Here is a 20,119-nt window from a genome sequence, read left to right on the forward strand (position 1 = left end):
TTCGAGTCGCAGGCCAATTGCCTATTGTGATAAAGGTGTAATTCAAGGACGCTAGAGACCGTACCAGAAAGCAAATAGCATTCATCGAGGACAATACGGCTTCAGTATCCAACGATCTCTCAGATGCATGTGGTAGAAATACACAACTAGCCTCATCCACCTCTGACGTTCTTGACCAGCCTAGGGAATACGCGCCGGTTACGACTTCTTCATATATGGACTACCAACATCCTCATGCTCTTGGACACCAGAGTTGCAGCCGCATGCCATTTAACTATAGATGACTTTCGAGATGACTACAACCATGATATTGTGCTCGGTAGTTTGTTGGATTAATGCAATATTATATTCGGACGTCAAGTATCAGCCGCTGGTTAAAAAGTAAAATAAGCGTTGCAACGTCTGTTCATACAGGATCGGTGTTGAATTGAAATTACAGAGATGAAGAAAATGGCTTCTCGGTGAAAAGGTGCAGTTTATCAGCCCCCTTCAAGTAAGATGTGAAATTTTATCGGGTCAGATTGCAAAAAACTTTTTTTATCACCCGAGCTCGGTAACCTTTTACAAATTAGAAAATAAACATTACGCAAACTCGGTGTCTCCAGGCATTACAATTCTCGACGAAACAATAAATGTAGTAGGACTTCTGAGGCGGTATACTAAGAATAGTTTCGTATGGTATTAACGGATCTCGACAATGTGAACATATTGTACTCGGTCCGTATAACGGTAGAGGTTGTGGAATTCGAGGTGCTAGAGTCATACTTGCGTTCAACTACCTTTTCCAAAAAATCACATGGAAGCATCCTCATAATGCGAAGAAAAACGAATAAACGTATCATTAATCAAAATCTAGCTATCATCCTCATTCTCGGTAGTTAAAACTGAACTTTGCTCATTTTGTTTATGCATTTATGTGCTGCTCTACCAATCATGATTTCGAACCAACTGGAACATTATGGCCACTTTTGGGCACTACCTGGCTGTAAGATGCCTAATATTAATTTTGACACACACAGACAGTCACTCTGTCTTGCTGCCATCTGGTCAATCTATGCCAGCTGAAGCTATGGTGATGTATATACTTATTAAGACAGAGTCGTCTCTAAGTTACGAGTACCTCAGGTATCAATACATATCGGACCCGAAATCATTAAAAGTATTGCCGTAGGTGAACCACCGTATAGGGGTAGATAAATTTCTTCACTTTGTGGAATCTGAACTGCATACTGTCTAATTGATATGCGATATCAAAAATCTTCTTAATCCATGGCGTTCTGTAAAATTAATATTGGCCACCTATAGAGACAGTCTTATTTATTTCAAGATTGCAGTAGCATACGGGAACGCCTATACAATAGCTTGTGATCGAACAACCTGTAGCTGCAGACACACCTATATACCCCCCGAAAAAAAATCACGTTTTCGTCTCAATACAATCATATTCAATTGATACACGAGATCCGAACCAGAGGCTGTTTATTTTATTAAAAAAAGTCTCTAAAGTCCAACTCGGCGTCAAATGCAGGCAATTTTTATGACTATCATAACCATGTGATAAAAATATATTTCGATGCCGCGAAGCACATTCAAGGCTGTGTATTCGGTCGCTCAATCCGATCATGTTTCGCTAATAGACTATGCCGGGCTAATGGTGGAGACAGTGTGCGGTTGTGGTCCCTGTAGGGCCTGTGGGCTGCGAAATTCACAATTTTGTTTGTATCTTGCGAGTGAATTTCTATACAAATTGTCACAGGTATGCAACTTTTACGAAACCAGTAAGCTACTAATATTATGTGTATCGATGAATACAAACTGTCTGCCGGATTCAACTTGAACTTCAGAGTATTTTATGTCAAAACACAGTCGCACAAGTAAATACTTGGGTGTCTATCGATAGGAACAAATATATAGTTATATATTGCGTTTAAATTATTTATAATTTCATTTTTACATATCATATAAACAGTTTGTACACACTCTTTTTACAAGGTACGATATATCTGTATATTTTGCAGTCAGAGGTAGAAGCACAAAGCATTTGACACCTGCTTACCTTAAAATAGTTACCTTTATTATAAATTGAACTATGTTGATACTGGCATCCGAGTCATTAGTCTGTCGCGTATGTCGGTAAACTTCTCTCGGCTGAGTGGCTTCGTGAAAAAATCACTGAGTAGCTGTTCTGATGGTTTGTATTTTAGCTTGATGGTGTTGTTCGATGTGAGTTCCCTGATGTGATGATATCGTCAATCGATATGTTTTGTACGGTGGGATTTCGTGATACCATTTCCCATCAGTATTGCTGACTTGTTGTCCTGTTCTATGGTGGTGGTTTCTACGAGCGAAATGCTGAATTCTGTGAAGAGATTTCTAGCCCATACTGCGTCTTCGGCTGTATCAGATTGTGCTACGTATTCTGCCTCTGCTGTAGACGTTAGTACTAGTCGTTGCAAGTTTGTACCCCACATAAATGGTGCACCTGCTATATTGCCCACTCGCCCGGTGGTGGATCGTCTTGTTGTGTCATCGCTAGCAAAGCTACTGTCTGCACTCTGATAGGGAATACATGGTTATTTGTTCGTGTATTCAAGTCCGAAGTCCTGAGTACCAGCGAGATACTTCAAACAGCGCTTGGCACTTCTGAAATGGTGGTACTGAGGTGCTATCAGATAGCGACTTAGGGTCGAAACTGCAAAGCATATATCCACTCGTGTTTGATCTACAAAGTATCGTAGCTGACCCACTAGCTTGTTGTATTGTGTGATTGTTGGGACGTCTGAACTTGCTGCCTTTTCCGGGAGACATGCATGTTTGTCTGTTACTTCATAGTCCGATTCTAGAATTGGCATCCATGCTGGTTTACAATCTATCAACCCCCATTCCTGCAATATTTCTCTTAGGTATTGTCGTTGATGGAGACGTACTCTTCCAGGATGTATTTTAACTTGACACTTGAGAAACCATAACGGTAAGCCCATATCAACAGTGTCCCATTCGCATTTCATTGCGTCAGCTAATTTCTGTCCGTCGGTCTTACTCTGGCATGCTGCAATTTTGTCATCTACGTGTACAATAATGAAACAAGGTCCACTGTGTGTTTGTTTGATGAACAGTGCTCCATCCGATTGTGCTTGTTTATAACTGTGTTGTATAGCAAACCGATGGATAGCTTTAAACCAGTAGTGTCCGCTAGGTGGTAGACCGTATACGCAACGGTCAACTCGACATACAACCTTTGTGTCTCCTTGCTTGTGCCTTTCGTATAGTTTTCTCTGAGACGGGTCCAATAGATGTTCGATGAGATCGTATCCTTGCGGCACTCGCATGTAGCTAGGGGTATACAATTCTTGAGTGAGGTAGGCCGAGGGTGTATCGTATTGTCGAATGTCCATGTCATAGTGTGCCATTAGAGTTAGACAGATCCTGAGTGTTTCCTTGGCTACTGCTGGGGCATAGCTTTATCGTATTCGACTCTCTGTTTTGCATTGAATGCTGCTACCTTCCGACGTGATTTGAGTCATGTGACTTGTCCTGATTCATCCGTTTTTACCTTGAAGACCCATCGAGGGGAAAATATCGATTTCTCTCGTTGTTTGTTGTCAGCCAGAGTGAATGCCATGCGCTGTACCACCAAGCTCTCCATCTCCGAACGTGCTGATTCCTCCCAATCGGCTGCGTTTGGCATCTCATATATACCTTTGTATGTTTTTGGTTCCATTGCTGCAGTTGCTGAATTGACAGTGTGCGTAGTGCAAGGAGTTCATCTCTTACGGCGGCTATCGTGATACCAGTCGACATTATTATCATCTATCGTAAGGTCCCGCAGTTCTTGAGAGACTTGGCGACCTTCTGCCGTTCTTCTAGTTATGTTTGCTTCGAGATCATGTTGTGTTTTGGTAGTCGCAGCAGAAGCCTCCGACTCGACGGTATGTACTTCACTCTCAGCAGGTTGTTGTGTTGACGATGAAGTTATTTGTAGTTGTTCTGAGTTGCTCGACTTGTGCGTCACAGTGGGCTGGGTTTGTTGGCTAAGCATATCTTCCGTTGTCGATGTTGTCCTTGCGTCTGTTTGGAAATCGACATTCTCGATTTGGAAGAATGTACTACTGTTCGTAGTGTCAGGTGGTGCGATAGCGGTTGTACATTTGTTGTCTTCCCAGACAAAGAATTCATCTTCGAATATATAGACGTCTCGGCTTTGTATTATACGCTTTGTCAGCGGTGAGTATATACCATACGAGCCCGGTATTGTGTCCAAGGGTTGCGCAAGAAGAATGCCATCCAGTGCTTTGTCGTCGAGTTTGCCGTCTGGATCACGGTTCTTGTATGCGATATGACACCCGAATATTCTGAACATATCTATCGGAAATGCGTATCCTGTAAACTTCTCGTTTGGGGATGAGCTCTTCTTGTTGGTGAGTATAGCATTGTATATGTTGGTAGTGTGAATCAGTGATTCAGCCCACATAGTAGTCGGTAGACGTGCATATTTCAGTTGTGCAAGCATTCTAGGGACCAGTGTACCATGGAGTCTCTCCACCTTGCCATGGTATTGTGGCGTGGCCGTAGGTGCGTACCTCGAGCTGTAATAAGCCGGGCCTCCACATTAGACTCTATGTTATAAACGTACTCTTAAGAAGTACGTAAATTATAAACGTACTCTTAATAGTACGAGGAACTTAAGTTTCCTAAATGTACTCTTGATAGTACGAGGAACTTAAGTTTCCTAAATGTACTCTTAATAGCACGAGCAACTTAAGTTTCCTAAAATGATTTTTTTAATTGTTTTATTAATTAATACCGTTTCCATTTTGCATATCAGATATTTGGACGAGGCCATTAAAAGGCCTCAGTAAAATACCAAACATAAAGAGTTTGTCTAGTTCTATTAATAGAACTTTATTTACTTTCCAACTTTATTTATATCTGAACACTTTGGTAGCGAGATGGCTCAACCGAATATAGGTTTCTAGAGACTATTAACGTTACCTAGTTGATCCTCCGATCAGCCAACAAGATGTGCCAGTCTGATGAAGGCTAAGTCGGAAATTCTTGGTTGTGGCAAGTTATTGGTTAAGACAATAACTAAAGACATCAAGAGTATTTTTATTTTATATTTGTTTATTTATTCTAAAGATATGATTTTATGAGTCTCTCGGATTCGCCCCCGTGAAACATACCATAGTTTCTAATAGAGCGACAACGAAACACTAAATAAAATCCCTTCGGCGGAAACAGTACTGAGAGGATTATATATAGGCAATGTCTCAGCCTCACAATCCCTCAGAGTATTGCTGTTTTCACGAGGCATACATAACTTTACTAAAAGTCTCATTTCGTTTATTTGCTTTGATATTTTCACGATACTTAGAATTTACCTACGCGTTTATTTATTCTAAGGCGTTAATATCGCCTTGGGAGACCGAATCTTACAGAGCAGTATCCCAAATACGCAAGCATGCGCCTCGTTACGTTTGTTGTAAACTGTGAGCCTCGATCCATTTGTATGCACTGAACTCGGCGATGACTTAAGATGTACCATTCATCGAAGGTGTGTAACATAGCATCCAAAAAATTTGTCGCTTTCAGATCGCGGATCGTATACTCTTTGGCCATGCTAGAAAAAACGTCTATGATTGATACAGAGTGGGCGTTGGATCCTATTGACGTTACGAACGGTCCTATTATGTCCACGAAGACTTACTCGAGAGGCTCTGTAGTAGGTTCGCGCTGTCGTTCCTTGTTTGTATTATTCTTCTTCTTCTTAGCAATAGTGCATGCTTTGCATCGTTCCTCTGGTTGCCTTATGTATGGTAAATCTTTTGGGACGTAGCTGGGGTGCGCGAGCCTGTTGTGCCATGAAATCTGGTTGGCTTTCTCCAGCGATGGTTCCACTGTAGTTATAGCTATGTCGTCGATGTGTACACAGTATATTCTGTGCTTTTCATGTACAGTTATGGTTCCGAAGCTTGGTAGTAATATGTACATCATGTTGTTGGTGAATTCAAATGAATATTGTCGCGCTGAGAGTAGGCTGATACTTAGTAGTGCAGTTTTAACTGTCTTATCAATGAGTACGTCCCCTAAGTTTCCTAGCTGAGCTACATACTTCGGATAAACGATTGTACCATACCCTGGTCATTAATACGCATGTTGCTGACGAGGTGATGTTTGTGGTACTTATAGGGAAGTACGTGTATGGTGGTACAACTATCGCAAGCTAGTCAGTATCCACCTCTGGAATCTCTGTCTGACTGATCATTCACCTCCTTGTTGTCGATTGTAGGGTTAATTGTGGAGAATACAATCTGTCTGTTTGCAGGTAGCTGGTCATCAGATACTTGTGCTGACATAGCTTTGTCTTGTCTACCTTCCTGAGCTTGGCGTCGATTGCTCTGGGATCTGTATGTTCTGTCAATGTCTTGTGCACGTTGGGTATCTCGTGAATATCTACCATCGTTGTAGTCGCGTTGATTGTACCTGTCTACTCGGTAGTCCTGTCGGTCCTGTTCATCGTGATTATCGTAGCGGTATTGGTAGCTGTTGTTTCTGTTGTACTGTTCCACATGAGTACGGTTGTCACGATTCGAATCAGATCGGCGATGTTTGTCATTGTTCTTGGACTTAAATCTGTAGTCTCTCATGTCATGACGAGGACCAGATTGGTCACGACCCTGATTATGTGGGTTACCAGCAACATATGATTTAATTAGCGCTTGTAGCGTACGACATTGCCCGATGGAATGTCCACGATTGTTGCAGAGTGCACAATTTCCTGTCGGTATAACTGCATGCGCACCGTGCACAACGGTTGATGGGTCACTTTCATCTGGATCCAATGTGATGAGATACGTGGTGAGCTCATCATACGACATGCCATCATAGCGGGTGTCTTCAACGTAATCTTGACAGTCTGATTATCGTCGTTTACAGCCTGCCGTAGAATAGCACATAGGCTGTTGTTAGACTTCGTACCTCCGGCGTTCTTGAATTTCACAAATGCCGTGTTGAGACGACTGATAAGGCTGGCGTAAGATTCGTTCCGTTCTTGCGTGATACGGTTCAGTTTTCCTTCTAATGTCCGGATATCATCTTCGGTCAGGGCCTCAAACTTGCGTTTCAGTGCGGCAAAAGCTTCCCACGGCTTATCAATGAGTTGGCTGATCTCCGTCTGCAGTAACGGAGATAAGATGCGGTTGATAATCCGATAAGCCTCAGCGATTTCCTTGGGTGTCCATCGGTTCCCTCTAGACGGGGTCGGATCGGTCAATATTGTTGGGATTCCTTCACAATTCACGGATATAATTGTCTGGGGTTTCCAAGGAAGCCAGTCGACCTTCGATTCGAGAATAGAGGTGGTCTTAATTTCTTTAGAGTTCACAGTAGGCATATTGATATCGCGAGATCAGAGTGACCTAGAGTGCAATGTAGTAGACTTTAAAAAAATTGCAAATGTATATATTTATTTCCGACTTCATCACCTTTGGTTTTATACCTAAGGTGTTTGAGCTGGTGTTCAGCCGCTTGGGCTGGCCAGGGTAAAAACTCATATGGTCAGTATGAGAAACCTTATGCGGAACACTTTAACACTTCAATGCTTTTATATTTCAACTTATCTGCAGCTAAATCTCACGCTGATCGCATGACGTCTTTCCGCATAGGTTGTGACTCACATAGAACCGCAGTTATTATTAGAATGTTGCGGTTGACAGGCTTAATTCACACTCGGGAATCGGTTGAGAAACTTAATCTGATCTCGGAAGTCGGTTAAGTAATAACTCAACTCTTGAGAGTAATTTGAGCAACTTGATTAGCTCTCGGGAGTAAGCTAACTCTGATGACTTCTATATATCAAAGATGGTTTCTTGCTGTAAAATCTGGCCTGAGAACTGTAGTCTCTCACTAGCCGAGTATCGTGGCAAGGTGGAGAAAAAGGATGAGGCTTGGAATCGAAAGCTGTGTTCACAATAATCATGTCTCCTATTTTTTTTATTTTGGTATAGAATGAAAAGGAGACGAGTTTACGTGTTTATCAGAATATATTCAGTACGCCAGATGAAGCTGTGGTGTACATGAGCATGACGATCACGCTCATTATACGACTGGAAGCTATACTTTTATATTTAATTTCATGGCGGAACGAGAGAAGAATGCACTACGAGCAATAGATCGAATCGAAGAGCTCCTCGATATTTCCACATTATCTCCGCGAGATACTGTTGACGGAATCAACGTCATAAATGCTGTTGATATGAGTCTCTTTAAAGATTTGTGTGTTAGCAACCAATTACATCAAACGGTGATTCGCGACGCCCGCGTACAACGATTGCAGGCTTAAGATCGCTAAGGCGCGCGCACCCCGATCACGATTACCGAAAAAAGTCCTAAACCGTGCGCAAAAACGCACCTGTGTAGTTCTTTCAGACTTTAATAAAAAAACAAGAAGTAAGGCATTTTCATGTTTGGATAAAAAAATAATAATAAAAGTGCCGAATTCTAAGTTTTCACCGGCTCTAAGTTTTTGTTCGCAATCGCGCAATTGTCGCGCGAGTTGCACGCACTATATCAAGGCGTTTCTGGTGAGATCGCTTGTCGTACACCAATCCATATGATTTTTGGCACCGGCCGATCCGACCGATCTCCTTTATAAGTATTTTTCGGACATTTCCCTCGAGCCGTTTCCCGTCGTCGATATTCCGAGTTAAGTGTAAATACGTTCAGCCATGTAATAGAGCTGAAACCTGCGCGAGTATTAGTGTCCTTCACTGACTTTCTCGATTCTTGGATTTCATACGTGCAAGTAAAAGTGGACGATAAACAACATGGAATAAAGTTGGCCATGGTTATGAGATGGTGCTTTCTCGCTTAGATTAAATTATGTATTTTTTGCTGTCAAATGTATAATTGTTTGATGGGCACCGCACAGGCACAATTCGTTGAAGGATGCAGGAAGATGTAGCACAATAAAATATCAGATCTGAAATAGAACTCGATTGGTGTGTATGGGAGAAGTCAATCAATTGATATCTAAGTCGGGCAGGTATAGTAGGCATACATACCGACACCATGTTGAAAGGTGCTTTCTCGCTTAGATTAAATTATGTATTTTTTGCTGTCAAATGTATAATTGTTTGATGGGCACCGCACAGGCACAATTCATTGAAGGATGCAGGAAGATGTAGCACAATAAAATATCAGATCTGAAATAGAACTCGATTGGTGTGTATGGGAGAAGTCAATCAATTGATATCTAAGTCGGGCAGGTATAGTAGGCATACATACCGACACCATGTTGAAAGATTACTGTCAGTGGGTGAGAGAAATAAGTGGCTTCAGGGTGGAATCCAAGAAAGGAAAATCCAATCACGGGCATGTTAGAGGTAATAATAGTGTTTCCAACGGTTCCATACATCTGAATTTGGCGTTCATGTTCATGTACATCAAGAAAGTACGCCATATGATATACAAAATTGATTAAAACCAGAGAACTAACAATATAAACTGTGCGTAATATATGCCGTGACAGCACTGTGTACATATCGTATGAAAGAGGTTCCAGCCAGATATCAATCTCTCTTCCCGACACCCAAAAATTATGCATCGGAGGAGTTTGCCAAAAGGATGCAGAAATTGAAAGCTCTTGAAGACAATTGAGTCACTTTTTGTTTGCAAACTCTGTGTGATGAAAGTACATTAAATCCATAAATGTACCTTTATTTCAAGTTGATTCAGAGTTAATCATATACATTACTTGATACCGATTACAATCAGGAACCATTGCAAGGGTTATGGTCAGAGTAATCTATATCTACAGCCCATTGACTCCGTAAATGAGCTGGAGAAGTTGACGAAATACTTTTTTGAATGGAGCGAAACCAGTAGTTTGGCCTTTAGAAAGATGCTCAAGACACACTTGACGTATCTCCACGAATATATTCATTATATATTCCATACCGCTCCAAATCGATTATAAAACTGATTGTTGAGGAGCGATTGTTCAATTATCTGTGAAGATAGAAGAAATATTCTCCGCGGGAAATAATAAAACATCCATCTAGTCCGTAGGCATATTCCACAATGATCGAATTTTGGGGTCATTGTTCATCCGCCGCCGAATTCCATCGCAAACTGCGTTTTGCAACACGTCCAACTTCAGCCAAGGTCGTATGTAGTGCATCGGGTACATTATCGACGCTCGCATTATGTGTAGTGATTGATTTTGTATCCCGGCTGTCGCAATCATATTGGGTGCCCTTTTCCATGTCCTTCACATTCAAGGGCATGTCATGTCGAGAGCGATGCTCAATATCCATAATTTCGCTACTACGTTGAATATTGATCGTGCAAATAGCAAGCCTTTTTACTTCACCTTTGCGCATGCACTTGAGATAATCAGGATTATCTCGACGACGAACCACAGACGACACAGTCGGCTTCGCTTCAATGCTTTGGTTTCTGTTTTTTTTTGTCCAGATCACCGGTTTTGAGCTACTTCTGTATTGGTAGAAAATCATCTACTAACGAAACTCTTGTTTATCTTTGTTCTTTTTGTCGTGTGGAATGTGAAGACAGTGCGTATTTACCATAGCTTCAAAAGTAGTTTTACAACAAAGCATAGCTTTGAAATACAAACATGATTGAGAGCACTGGGAAGTTAATTTACACTTATAATCCACGCCCTCTAAGGTCATACTATGTAGATTTTGAAAGAGGGCTGTGTTTGACATTCGAGAAGCTGAAATCAAAGACCGCTTTGTAATCTAGAAGTATAACAAATAGCTGTATCAAAAATCTTAAATGTACAGTTTATGAATTGGTGCCATTTGTTTTACGAGTTTTTAAATAGCTCGAGTGGAAATCGAGAATATTTTATAAATTCACGAGCAGTACAGTACTTCGACGAGTAGTAAAGATAAACGAGATTTTGAAACATGTTTCCTCGTGAATGCGAGTGAAATGATAAAATTTTAAAAATACATCAGCTTTTTAATCGAGCGCTAATTTCCCCCCAAAAGAAAACAAAAACAAAAAAACCAGAGTATGAATAATTTGCAAAAATTGTAGAGCACAAAACTTTCCAAGCTTTCTACTCCAGTTTATAGGATATTAGTTTTTTATTAATAATTTAGGAAATATTAGGTAAAGTTCAGTTCTAATTAAAGAATACTAGATAGGTTTCTATAGGTTAGGGAAATAATTTGAACCCTCCTACCTTTTAGTCACTATGATTTTAAACTCACATATCGCTAGCATCCCCCCCCCCTACTACTTGGTCCATTCTCGCTGAAGATGGATACAATTTCGATGACTGGCAAGCGGATCTCGACATGGCCGCAGCACAGGTCTACTCTAAGGACCTTAATCCTACCTTACTGTTGGACTGTCAATTATAAGAGCTTAGAAGCAGTACTCTATTGTGGTGCCTGCTCAAGGCATTTATACTAAGAATTATTGCTGTCATGATTAATTCATAAACAGGGGAAAAACCCCCCTATTAAAGAAAACCCCATTTATATTTTATGTTGTATTTTATGTTGTCTAATACAAGCTCCGTATGGTTTTACTACGCTTATATTGGACCTTCATTGGTGACCCGGTAATACCCCCCCCCAATTTATCAAAGTTGTATCCGCTTCAAGGTTGTCCAAGTTCTTGGAATCTCAAATCTGTGATATGGAATATCTGAGATATAACTTGGAAAATTGTACAATGTTTAAGTTTGATGAAAGTAAATAAACTTAATCCGACAATTTAGGATACACTTGTTGTTCAAAAGATTGGAGTTTGAAATTTCAAATTTGCAAGTGTGACACTGACACTGTGAGAGCCACAGACTCACAGTCATATTAGTTGATGGAGTGTTAAAACGTAAACACGTTTTCAAATTGAAGCGTATACGTATAACATACCATGTTGTCAGCAAAAATTTGGTATGGGTTGTTTTTAGGGTTTAGGAACCAATCACTTTACGCTAAAAGGTTACAAAATTGAACTTGAAATACTGATTCAGACTAGATGGAAGGTATACTATCCATTGATATTTATACCTGGGCATTTTAAATGCTAGGCAATTTTTTGCTGAAGTGAGGTGCGTTCGGCACTGAGGGATGAAGCCTGATCTGATTCTGTACATGAAAGTTGTAGTCAAATACGCAAGTTAACAATATCTCATCGTACTTCCCTCTTATAAGGGGAGACGTTGTATCTTTATTGAATTATAAAATGAACCATAGGTTCTAATATTTGACATGTGTATAAAATTGGGGAAGCACGGTACGTGTGCCAGTGAAGATCTACTCGCTATACATAGGACGCTGGTTTAACCTCCACGAACAAGAGGGATCCGCTGGCATTTACCCTCAGAGAGCTAGAGCATCGGCTGTCATTCTACCTCAGAGAGCTAGAGGGCCCGGTTCGTAACAACCACGCGAGCAAGGTCGATAACTTGAAATATCGAAAATTAAAGAAAAAAACAATAAAAATGCTGCACAACCATACTTGTTACACTGCTTCCCGCCGGCGCTTGCGAGAGCGTGTTTGTGTATCCTTATGGTATGCCACGATGTCATTAGCATCGTCAAACGCCTCGGCCGTTTCTCAGGTAGGATCCCCTTCACGCCAGCGCACTAGGTACTCCGTCTGACCCGTGTCATTATTCATGCGATGTTGAATGATGTGTCGGAACGCAGACTCGTCCTCACGCCATAGACTCTCATCCAGGGGTGGATCCATACTCCTATGGACCGAATTCCGATGGAATCGAACCATCCCGATGAGCAAGGTCGTACCCCTGTCCGTTCCGGCCTTTAATTACATATGGACCAAACAAAGGGCGCATGGCCTTCGATGTGCGCCCTTCCGATTTGACCATCACCACATCGCCTTCCTCAAAGTGCACCAGATCGTCCGCATGAAGTCGGTCGAAGTTCCTCGTCAAAGTGTCCGTGTACCGTATCGTCAGCCTGTGCAACGTTGGTAAGATCGTATCCTGTAGGCGATCTAGGCGGTGAGCTCATGTTTCGTTCGTAACCGGCTGGTGGTCTGGGGTATCGTCGGTAAAATCCGAAAATGGGACATGCCGGCGACCGAAGTATACACTAAACGGAGCACTCTTATGCCGACGGGACACCCTTAAGTTCTGGTACAGCATCGTGAATGGGAGGCGCTCATCCCATGCGTGTGGTGTAGCCTCACAGCAAATCCGGATGGACCGGATGATTTCTTTATGCCGACGTTCTGTAGCTCCTAACACTTGCGGACGATACGGCGGTGAGAGTTTGTGCATCATCACGACTTCCCGGACGATAAGGGCCACAACTCCGTTAACAAATTCGGTTCCCATGTCCGACTGCATCTTCCTAGGGAACCCATGTTCGTCGAAGATTGCCAACAACGTCTGCGCCGGGGACTCCTTGGATTTGTCGGGTGTGGCGCGGAGAATCAAGTACCCCGAGGCTATGTCCAGAACGTGTAGGACATGTATATTCTTCCGGCGGAATACAATCGGCATCGGGATGTAATCCACCTGAATGTGATCTCATGGGTAACGGGCGTCTATACTTACCACGGGGGGAAACCCTTTCTTCAGAGTATCCTGTCCCAAACACGCACTGCATTGACGCTTAACTTCCGTCACTAACTCTAGAGCTCCCGGCCATATGTGGCCATTCTGTTGAAGTTGCGCCACTGTGTCCGCTGCCCCGTGGTGTCCTTGTTCATGTTGTGCTTGTGTGAGTTGTGTGCGTCGCTGTTGTTCGTCCAGTGACGCATTGGCAAATGCTGGTTGGGCCTCCGCACTCGTGATTGCGACTGAAAAATCCCGTGCTGTATCTAAACAACGAGGTTGAGGTACATATCGTGGTTCGGTAAAACCTAATCGCTGTTGAAACGACTCCGGCAGCAGAAAACCATTGGGGGGTCCAATTCTAGCAATCACTGTATGGCCCCACGGGGTTTTACTACATGCGTACTTAGCATGTTTCAAGAACGTGTGCGGTGTCCTCGGTACTAACACCGGCTCAGACTGCAGCAAGGACTTGGATAAAGTGAACCACGGCGCTCGAGGGGCCCACGGAACACATACAGTTGCCGACGCCCCGTCGGCCTTAATCTTCCTAAACATCTTATGGATGAGCTTCCACGGTGGATTCATCCACCCATTAAGCAACGCCCAATTGTGCTGGAAGGCGCCCCCCCCCCGCTCGACGTGTGTCCAAAACCGAGGGAGTTGCGCATCCCCCGGCGTCGCGAACACATTCATATCGTTTGAGACGAAACTCTGCTGGGCTTGTGTGAAGTAGTTTGGGAACAGTTGCCAACAATCAACATACATCACTTCTGGTATATCGGCTTCCGCTGTCCCCTCGTGGACCCTACTCAACATATCAGGGAGAACATTCTTCTCTCCCGGAATGTGTGATATAGTGAAGTTAAACGGGGCTATAATGTGGTGCCAGCGTTGTAGCATCGGATCCAACTTCAACTGTGTATTCATATACACTAGCGCCTTATGGTCCGTGAATGCTGCGAATCATTACCCGTCGAGGAATTCGAGGAAGTGTGCAAGCCCATATACAAGCGCCAAGAGTTCCTTCATTGGCGTGGCGTAATTCTGTTGTGCCTGATTAAGAGTCTTACTGAAGAACATAAAGTAGTGCTTCTTTCCCTCCACCCACTGGAACAAAGCCCCTCCGATGCCATAGTCACTGGCAACTGTCTCCAAGTTCAGGGGAATATCCTCCACTGGGAAGTGGAGAGCCACCGCGTTAACTATCGCCGTCTTCATAGCCGCCAACGCCTCTGCGTGGCGAGGCCCCCACCTTGTCCCAATCAACTCGTTAGGTTTCAGCTTACAGAACTCTCGGAGTGGTGCTACTATGTGCGCAAAATTTGGAAGATGTTCGTGGATGAAGTTCGTAAGACCCAACGCCGATGCTATATCCTTGTAACGCTGCGGGTTCGGCCAATCCAGCAGCTTCGCCTGCTTCTCGAAATCAATATCAATGCCTGCTGCTGACACCTTCTTTCCGAGAATCATTACCTCCCTGATCGCAAAGTGACATGTATCAGGATTCAACTTGAAGCTATGATACGTAAGACGGCGAATCACCTCTGTAACCGTTGCATTATGCTCTTCATAGTCGTCACCCGCTATCACTATATCGTCGATGTAATGGTGTACGGGGAGGCCATCCAAAATTGTGCTCAACGTCCGTTGGAATTGCTGGGTGAGAACGTGCAGACCGAATGGCGCCGATGTAAATGAATATTGGTGGCGCCCATGGGTGAAGCTAAACAAGTACTGAGAATCTGGGTGAATCGGCAAACGATGATACGCTGCTGAGATATCCAATGTTGTATAATACTTCTTGCTCTGTAACCGCGATATGATCTCGTCACCATGGGGAGTAGGAATTGGTCGCCTGGGATCAGACCATTGACTGCTCGCATATCGAGGCTATTGATCACAGTAAACCAGGATTGTTTACCAAGCATAAAACTACGGTCAAACACCGGAGGATCAACAAGGTTTATCCCAGCATCAAGCAAGGAGAGAATCTAAGCTCAGAGAGGGACACAGTAATATTACAGATGGAAATTAATCTCGGAGCCGAAGTGCCGGGAGTACGGAAACATCATTATAGAAAATCTCTGATGGGCATAAGGGCATCCCTAAATATCGGAGGAGTACAATCTAAACGTATAAGGCCAAAGATTACAATGGAAGCCACGATCAGTTGAAGACGTGGCGACGCTGCCTTTGGATTGGATCATAGATTAAGTTGAGAATATTTTTCACCTTAAGAGGTGTTTTTCAATGGCTCAAGGATTACGAGTACAACGCATATAAAAGCAGGGACTCGAATCAAATAAATCACAACTATTCACTTAAAACTTAACTTAAAACACTTCAAGATACTTTAATATCTGAGAACAATAGAGGCAAACTCGTACCTTCTTAACATTCCCCTCGCTATCAAAGGTCGGTACCGCTAATAGTGGTAGGTTCACTGTAGTTGGAGTAGTTCGCTTGATAATAACTAAATCTCGTAGCCACTTCTGCACCTGTTCTTCCACGTATGGTATCCATCGGTCTGACACAAAGTTCTTAGTTGAACGACGCATGTTCATTGTTTGGTCTCTAGTGACCGGTATGGCCACCTCACTTCCTTCCAATCGGCATCGTGCGCTATCTGTAATCGCTGCATTCGCCTCTAATACTGATTTCAGATCCTCCCGGATGCCGTCAGGCTCGGTTAAATCTGGGGCTCGCTGTCTAGTGATCGGCTTCAGTATGTTGTCCAACTCTTTCGGATCTGTAGGTGCTAATGGAGATTGTAGTCCTCCTAAGTATAACCCTAAGCCCGGCATAATATCTACCCCGATGATCACATCGATGCCTACCGGTAGATTCATGAGCTACAAGGAACCGTTAGTTATAGCCGTTCCATATCTAATTGGGATGCTCTTCGTCGTCCCCAGTCGCCGAGTACGCGCCGCTTGATCCGCCAAATAAATGTATGAATTAGGAGGAGCCGGAGATATCGGAAGGCCTAGCGCCTCTACGGATGCCTGCGAAATACAACCTCTATTTGCGCCTGAATCTACCAGGGCTCGGAATGTGCGACCATTCAACTGAACTTAAACATACACCCGTTGGTCTGCTGTTAACAGTGGGTCTTTTATCGCCTGTACCGAGTATCCTATATACGCAAACGTCAAAGCTATATCATAGTCAGACACCCTGATATCTCAAGGTTGATCTGATATGGGAGACCATTCTGGGGATATCTTATCGTCTCCTATCGGATCACTCTCCCCCATATCACCAAAAAGCAGCGCTCCAAGATGTAGATCCGTGGCGGTAGGTGGGGTTTCCCACGCCGACGTGTCTGTGAGACTATGGACTTGCGGTTGCGTCGTGTTGTCGCCTCCCGCGCTTCGTACCGGTGGAACAGATGGTGTTATCGTTGAGGAAGGTGTTACTGCACTATGCGGTCCCGGGCCACGTTGATGTGTCTCTAACGTGCGGCCACGGTTGTCCTGGGTTGCTGCCCTATAGTTATGACAGCGAGGAATGTGCCTCAACCCTGGTGGTGCTTGTGCCTGGCACCCGCCACATGTTGTTGTTGTATTCGACGGTGGCGTGCGCTGTTGCCACTGTTGTGTCCCTCGTGGAGTGGTCATATACGGTATACGTGTTACCGTCCCATCCCCCCGTTGATGATCGTTGGTATGTGGTCGTCGGTTCGACATTCACGCCGTAGTTCTTGTCTGTGCTTCTTGAATATCAGGACTGAGAAGCTGCAACAATTCGTGAGTCTCCATCAAGTGCCACTTGGTGTGCAGTTGTAGCGTCCGCTCATATGTACGAGACCCAAGAGAGTCTTCCAACAACTGCACAATGCAGTGGTTCAAAAGGCTTTGCTTGAATTCCGCATCCGTCTGGCTGCATTGGTGGGCACGTCTGTGATTCTCCATTAATTGTGTCATCTGTGCCATAATAGGTACATTTGACACCCGAGAGTGTCCCTTCGCCAACTTACGGAATGTGGGGTCGACTGTCGCTTGAGTTTCGTGAGAGCAGATCTGTGTTATCTGCAACTCTGGAGTCCAATTGACCAAACGTTGGTTGGACTTGATATAATCTAAAGTAGACTGCTCGGCCTTGAAGTGGCTCAGAACCTTATAAAACCACCGCAAACTCCACGCCGTGTCTAGGCCCGAGATCTGCGCGTTCTTTAGCGCCTCCACCAGGGCTCCTTTAGTATCTCTCTCTAATACATTGTGTAGTTGGTATCGGTTCGACGGCCATTCAGGCCTGCTTCTCGGTACTCGTGGTTCGTGCTTGGTTACGGGGCGCGAGTCATGTGTGGCTCGTAAGGTTTCTAACACTCCTCTCAGCGCCTCGGCACGTGGAAGATCATCTGCCTCAACCGCTCTGCACAATTATTTCGATAGTCGGAGCATCCGCGCATGAAGCGCTTGGCGATCCGCCGCAATACTCTCCGGTGTCGGAGGGGTCACCTTGTCACCAGCCGTTAGTTGGGATACCTGTGTCGTAGGGGTCGATAACACCGTGTGTTCGGGTATCGAGTCTCGTAGAGCCTCCGGAGAATGAACCGTCTCGGAAAATCGATCACGACGGTTGTCCAGTGCCTCCGGCCCATGAGGGTCTTGTGCTGCTCTTTGTTGCGCATGTACAAAATATTGTTGGGAGATCGCTGCCCGTGGTGTATCTGAGTCGTGAGGTCCCATCCCTTGGGCTGCGGCTGGGTATCCGACTCCGTATCTAGCCGCACTGCCTGGAATCCTGAACTCTTAACGTACATTCTTCCCAACTGGCTCCGGCGGCTGACTGGTACTCATACTCTCCTCCTCCTGGCCCGGATCTGAAGAAATAGTGGTCGGACCTCTTCGAGGTCTCTCTGCCTGCCGCTGAAAGTGTTGCAGCCGCTGCTCATATTTCCCCAGCAATTCTTGCTGTTTCTGCAGTAGCTGATCCGTCTTGGATTGCGCATTGCTCACGTATTGACGGCTCTGACGGTAAGGGCGTCGCTTCTGACGAGGTCGAGTCTGTCCTTGTTGGTGTAGAATCCTGCCACCGTCATTCTGACGCTTCTGTCCCCTATCACTACCTCGCCAGGTGTGGGCGCACGGAGGTGACGACTCGTTGCTTTTGCTCGGCGGTGCTGAACCCTCGCCTTGTCTCAACCACTAGGGCTTTCTGCAGCATTGTCTGATTCGTCCGAAATGGTTCGTCTGCCTCCCCTCCGCTGGTCCTCAGACAACCCTTGGTCTCCCTCTTGAGAAAGGCCAGCTCTACGCTTGAAACCTCGTAGTTGGCTCGTACTACGTACATGTTGCTCGGGTTCCAGACCATGCTGACGACGACTCTTACGGGTGCTCGGCATTGCAGTAAGGTTACGGTGCTTGTATGTCTAAGTCGAGAATAATTGATCTCTAACCTATTTACTTGTTGCTTATATATGCAACGGATGGCACCTCTCTTGACACACATGCCTACTCCCAGAGTCCATGGACTCACTACTCCTCGTGCAGATTAATTGCATGGAGTAACTCTTCTTTATTACTCTTTGCTTTAGACTCATGCTCCCCCTATTGTCGCACGTGCTTCTTCTGTATACATACTCGTTCAATCTATTACTATTCTAGTCCCGACCGTACGTGTTGTCTACCTATTATTTCTCTATTCCATCCATCCTGCATCTCTTGCTCCTCTTACTTCTTCGCTGACAGCTGTTCTGTCGCGCATGCTCCACAATGTGATGCTATTACGTGTCTCATATCGAATTTTGTGGTAGTCTTCTCACACCTCTACTTCCACACTTATGCTGCTCATAACTAATTGCTATCGTATGTTACACTTATACGAGGCCAATACACAATGCTTCACTTCCATATATGTACCGCTAATATCTACTGATCCCTTATCACACACCTCATGTACACTACTTCATATTTGTTCATTACTAATGTTCACACCTTCCTAGCAACACTCATCTGCCAATAGACTCCACCTATGTTTCAGTCACGTCTCCTTGTTATCCATAGAGACTTACCTTGTCCATAGCAAACTTCCCCTGTCCAGTGTTCTTCGTTCATTTCCTCGTCATGGTCATGTCCCCAAATACTCGGTGTGTCTGGTACACTCACTAGTCGTCGTAACCTTGCTGGAGGTCCTGCTTGTCGTCTCCTCCACACATTCGTGTATTCCTGTATCTCTTCACTACTTATTGTTATAGAGATATACCATCTGGCTGATCTCTGCCGTCTCATGTCTAGGGGTTGATTCATTTCACAGCGCGATCCGCGTGGTGGCGTCATTTCTTCATTTGGGTATCCTTCTGCTTCGTTGCCCACCTCGGAGTCGCTTCCTGAGTTTGACAACAATGATGGCAGGCTCAGTTCACTGCTACCGAACCCGCTATCCTCGCTTCCCAGCTGTCGGTCTGTCGTGGACAGTCCTATGGGTGTATTTCCCTCTCTCATGTGACTTCTTGGGGGGTTTCTCCATTGTCCTGATATTGACGCTCTTATCCTAGCGAAAAAATTATGGGTCAGAATTCTGTCTTCTTTAGACTACGTCGGTTAT

General features: G+C 44.3%; 5 protein-coding genes across 5 annotated transcripts; all 5 read right to left on the bottom strand.

Annotated features, from left to right (window-relative positions):
* Nucleotides 1-9,678: 9,678 nt before the first annotated feature.
* SARC_05523 (hypothetical protein) lies at nt 9,679-10,945 on the bottom strand. The gene has a single exon (XM_014300611.1). The coding sequence runs from the start codon at nt 10,515-10,517 to the stop codon at nt 10,098-10,100; it is 420 nt and encodes a 139-aa protein (XP_014156086.1). The 5' UTR covers nt 10,518-10,945; the 3' UTR covers nt 9,679-10,097.
* Nucleotides 10,946-16,755: 5,810 nt separating this feature from the next.
* On the bottom strand, nt 16,756-17,259 carry SARC_05524 (hypothetical protein; the record flags this gene model as incomplete). Its single annotated transcript, XM_014300612.1, has 1 exon — nt 16,756-17,259. The coding sequence occupies one exon, from the start codon at nt 17,257-17,259 to the stop codon at nt 16,756-16,758; it is 504 nt and encodes a 167-aa protein (XP_014156087.1).
* On the bottom strand, nt 17,260-18,335 carry SARC_05525 (hypothetical protein; the record flags this gene model as incomplete). Its single annotated transcript, XM_014300613.1, has 2 exons — nt 17,260-17,944; nt 18,058-18,335. 2 exons carry the CDS (start codon nt 18,333-18,335, stop codon nt 17,260-17,262), a joined length of 963 nt encoding a protein of 320 aa, XP_014156088.1.
* Nucleotides 18,336-18,637: 302 nt separating this feature from the next.
* On the bottom strand, nt 18,638-18,886 carry SARC_05526 (hypothetical protein; the record flags this gene model as incomplete). The annotated part of the gene is made up of 1 exon (XM_014300614.1): nt 18,638-18,886. The coding sequence occupies one exon, from the start codon at nt 18,884-18,886 to the stop codon at nt 18,638-18,640; it is 249 nt and encodes an 82-aa protein (XP_014156089.1).
* Nucleotides 18,887-19,551: 665 nt separating this feature from the next.
* On the bottom strand, nt 19,552-20,016 carry SARC_05527 (hypothetical protein; the record flags this gene model as incomplete). The annotated part of the gene is made up of 1 exon (XM_014300615.1): nt 19,552-20,016. The coding sequence occupies one exon, from the start codon at nt 20,014-20,016 to the stop codon at nt 19,552-19,554; it is 465 nt and encodes a 154-aa protein (XP_014156090.1).
* Nucleotides 20,017-20,119: the final 103 nt, after the last annotated feature.

This window comes from Sphaeroforma arctica (assembly GCF_001186125.1).
Source record: "Sphaeroforma arctica JP610 unplaced genomic scaffold supercont1.355, whole genome shotgun sequence".
NCBI classification, from domain to species: Eukaryota; class Ichthyosporea; order Ichthyophonida; genus Sphaeroforma; species Sphaeroforma arctica.

Coding starts and splice junctions, on each gene's coding strand:
- SARC_05523 (XM_014300611.1), bottom strand. CDS start 10,517: ATGATTTTCTACCAATACAGAAGTAGCTCAAAACCGGTGATCTGGACA.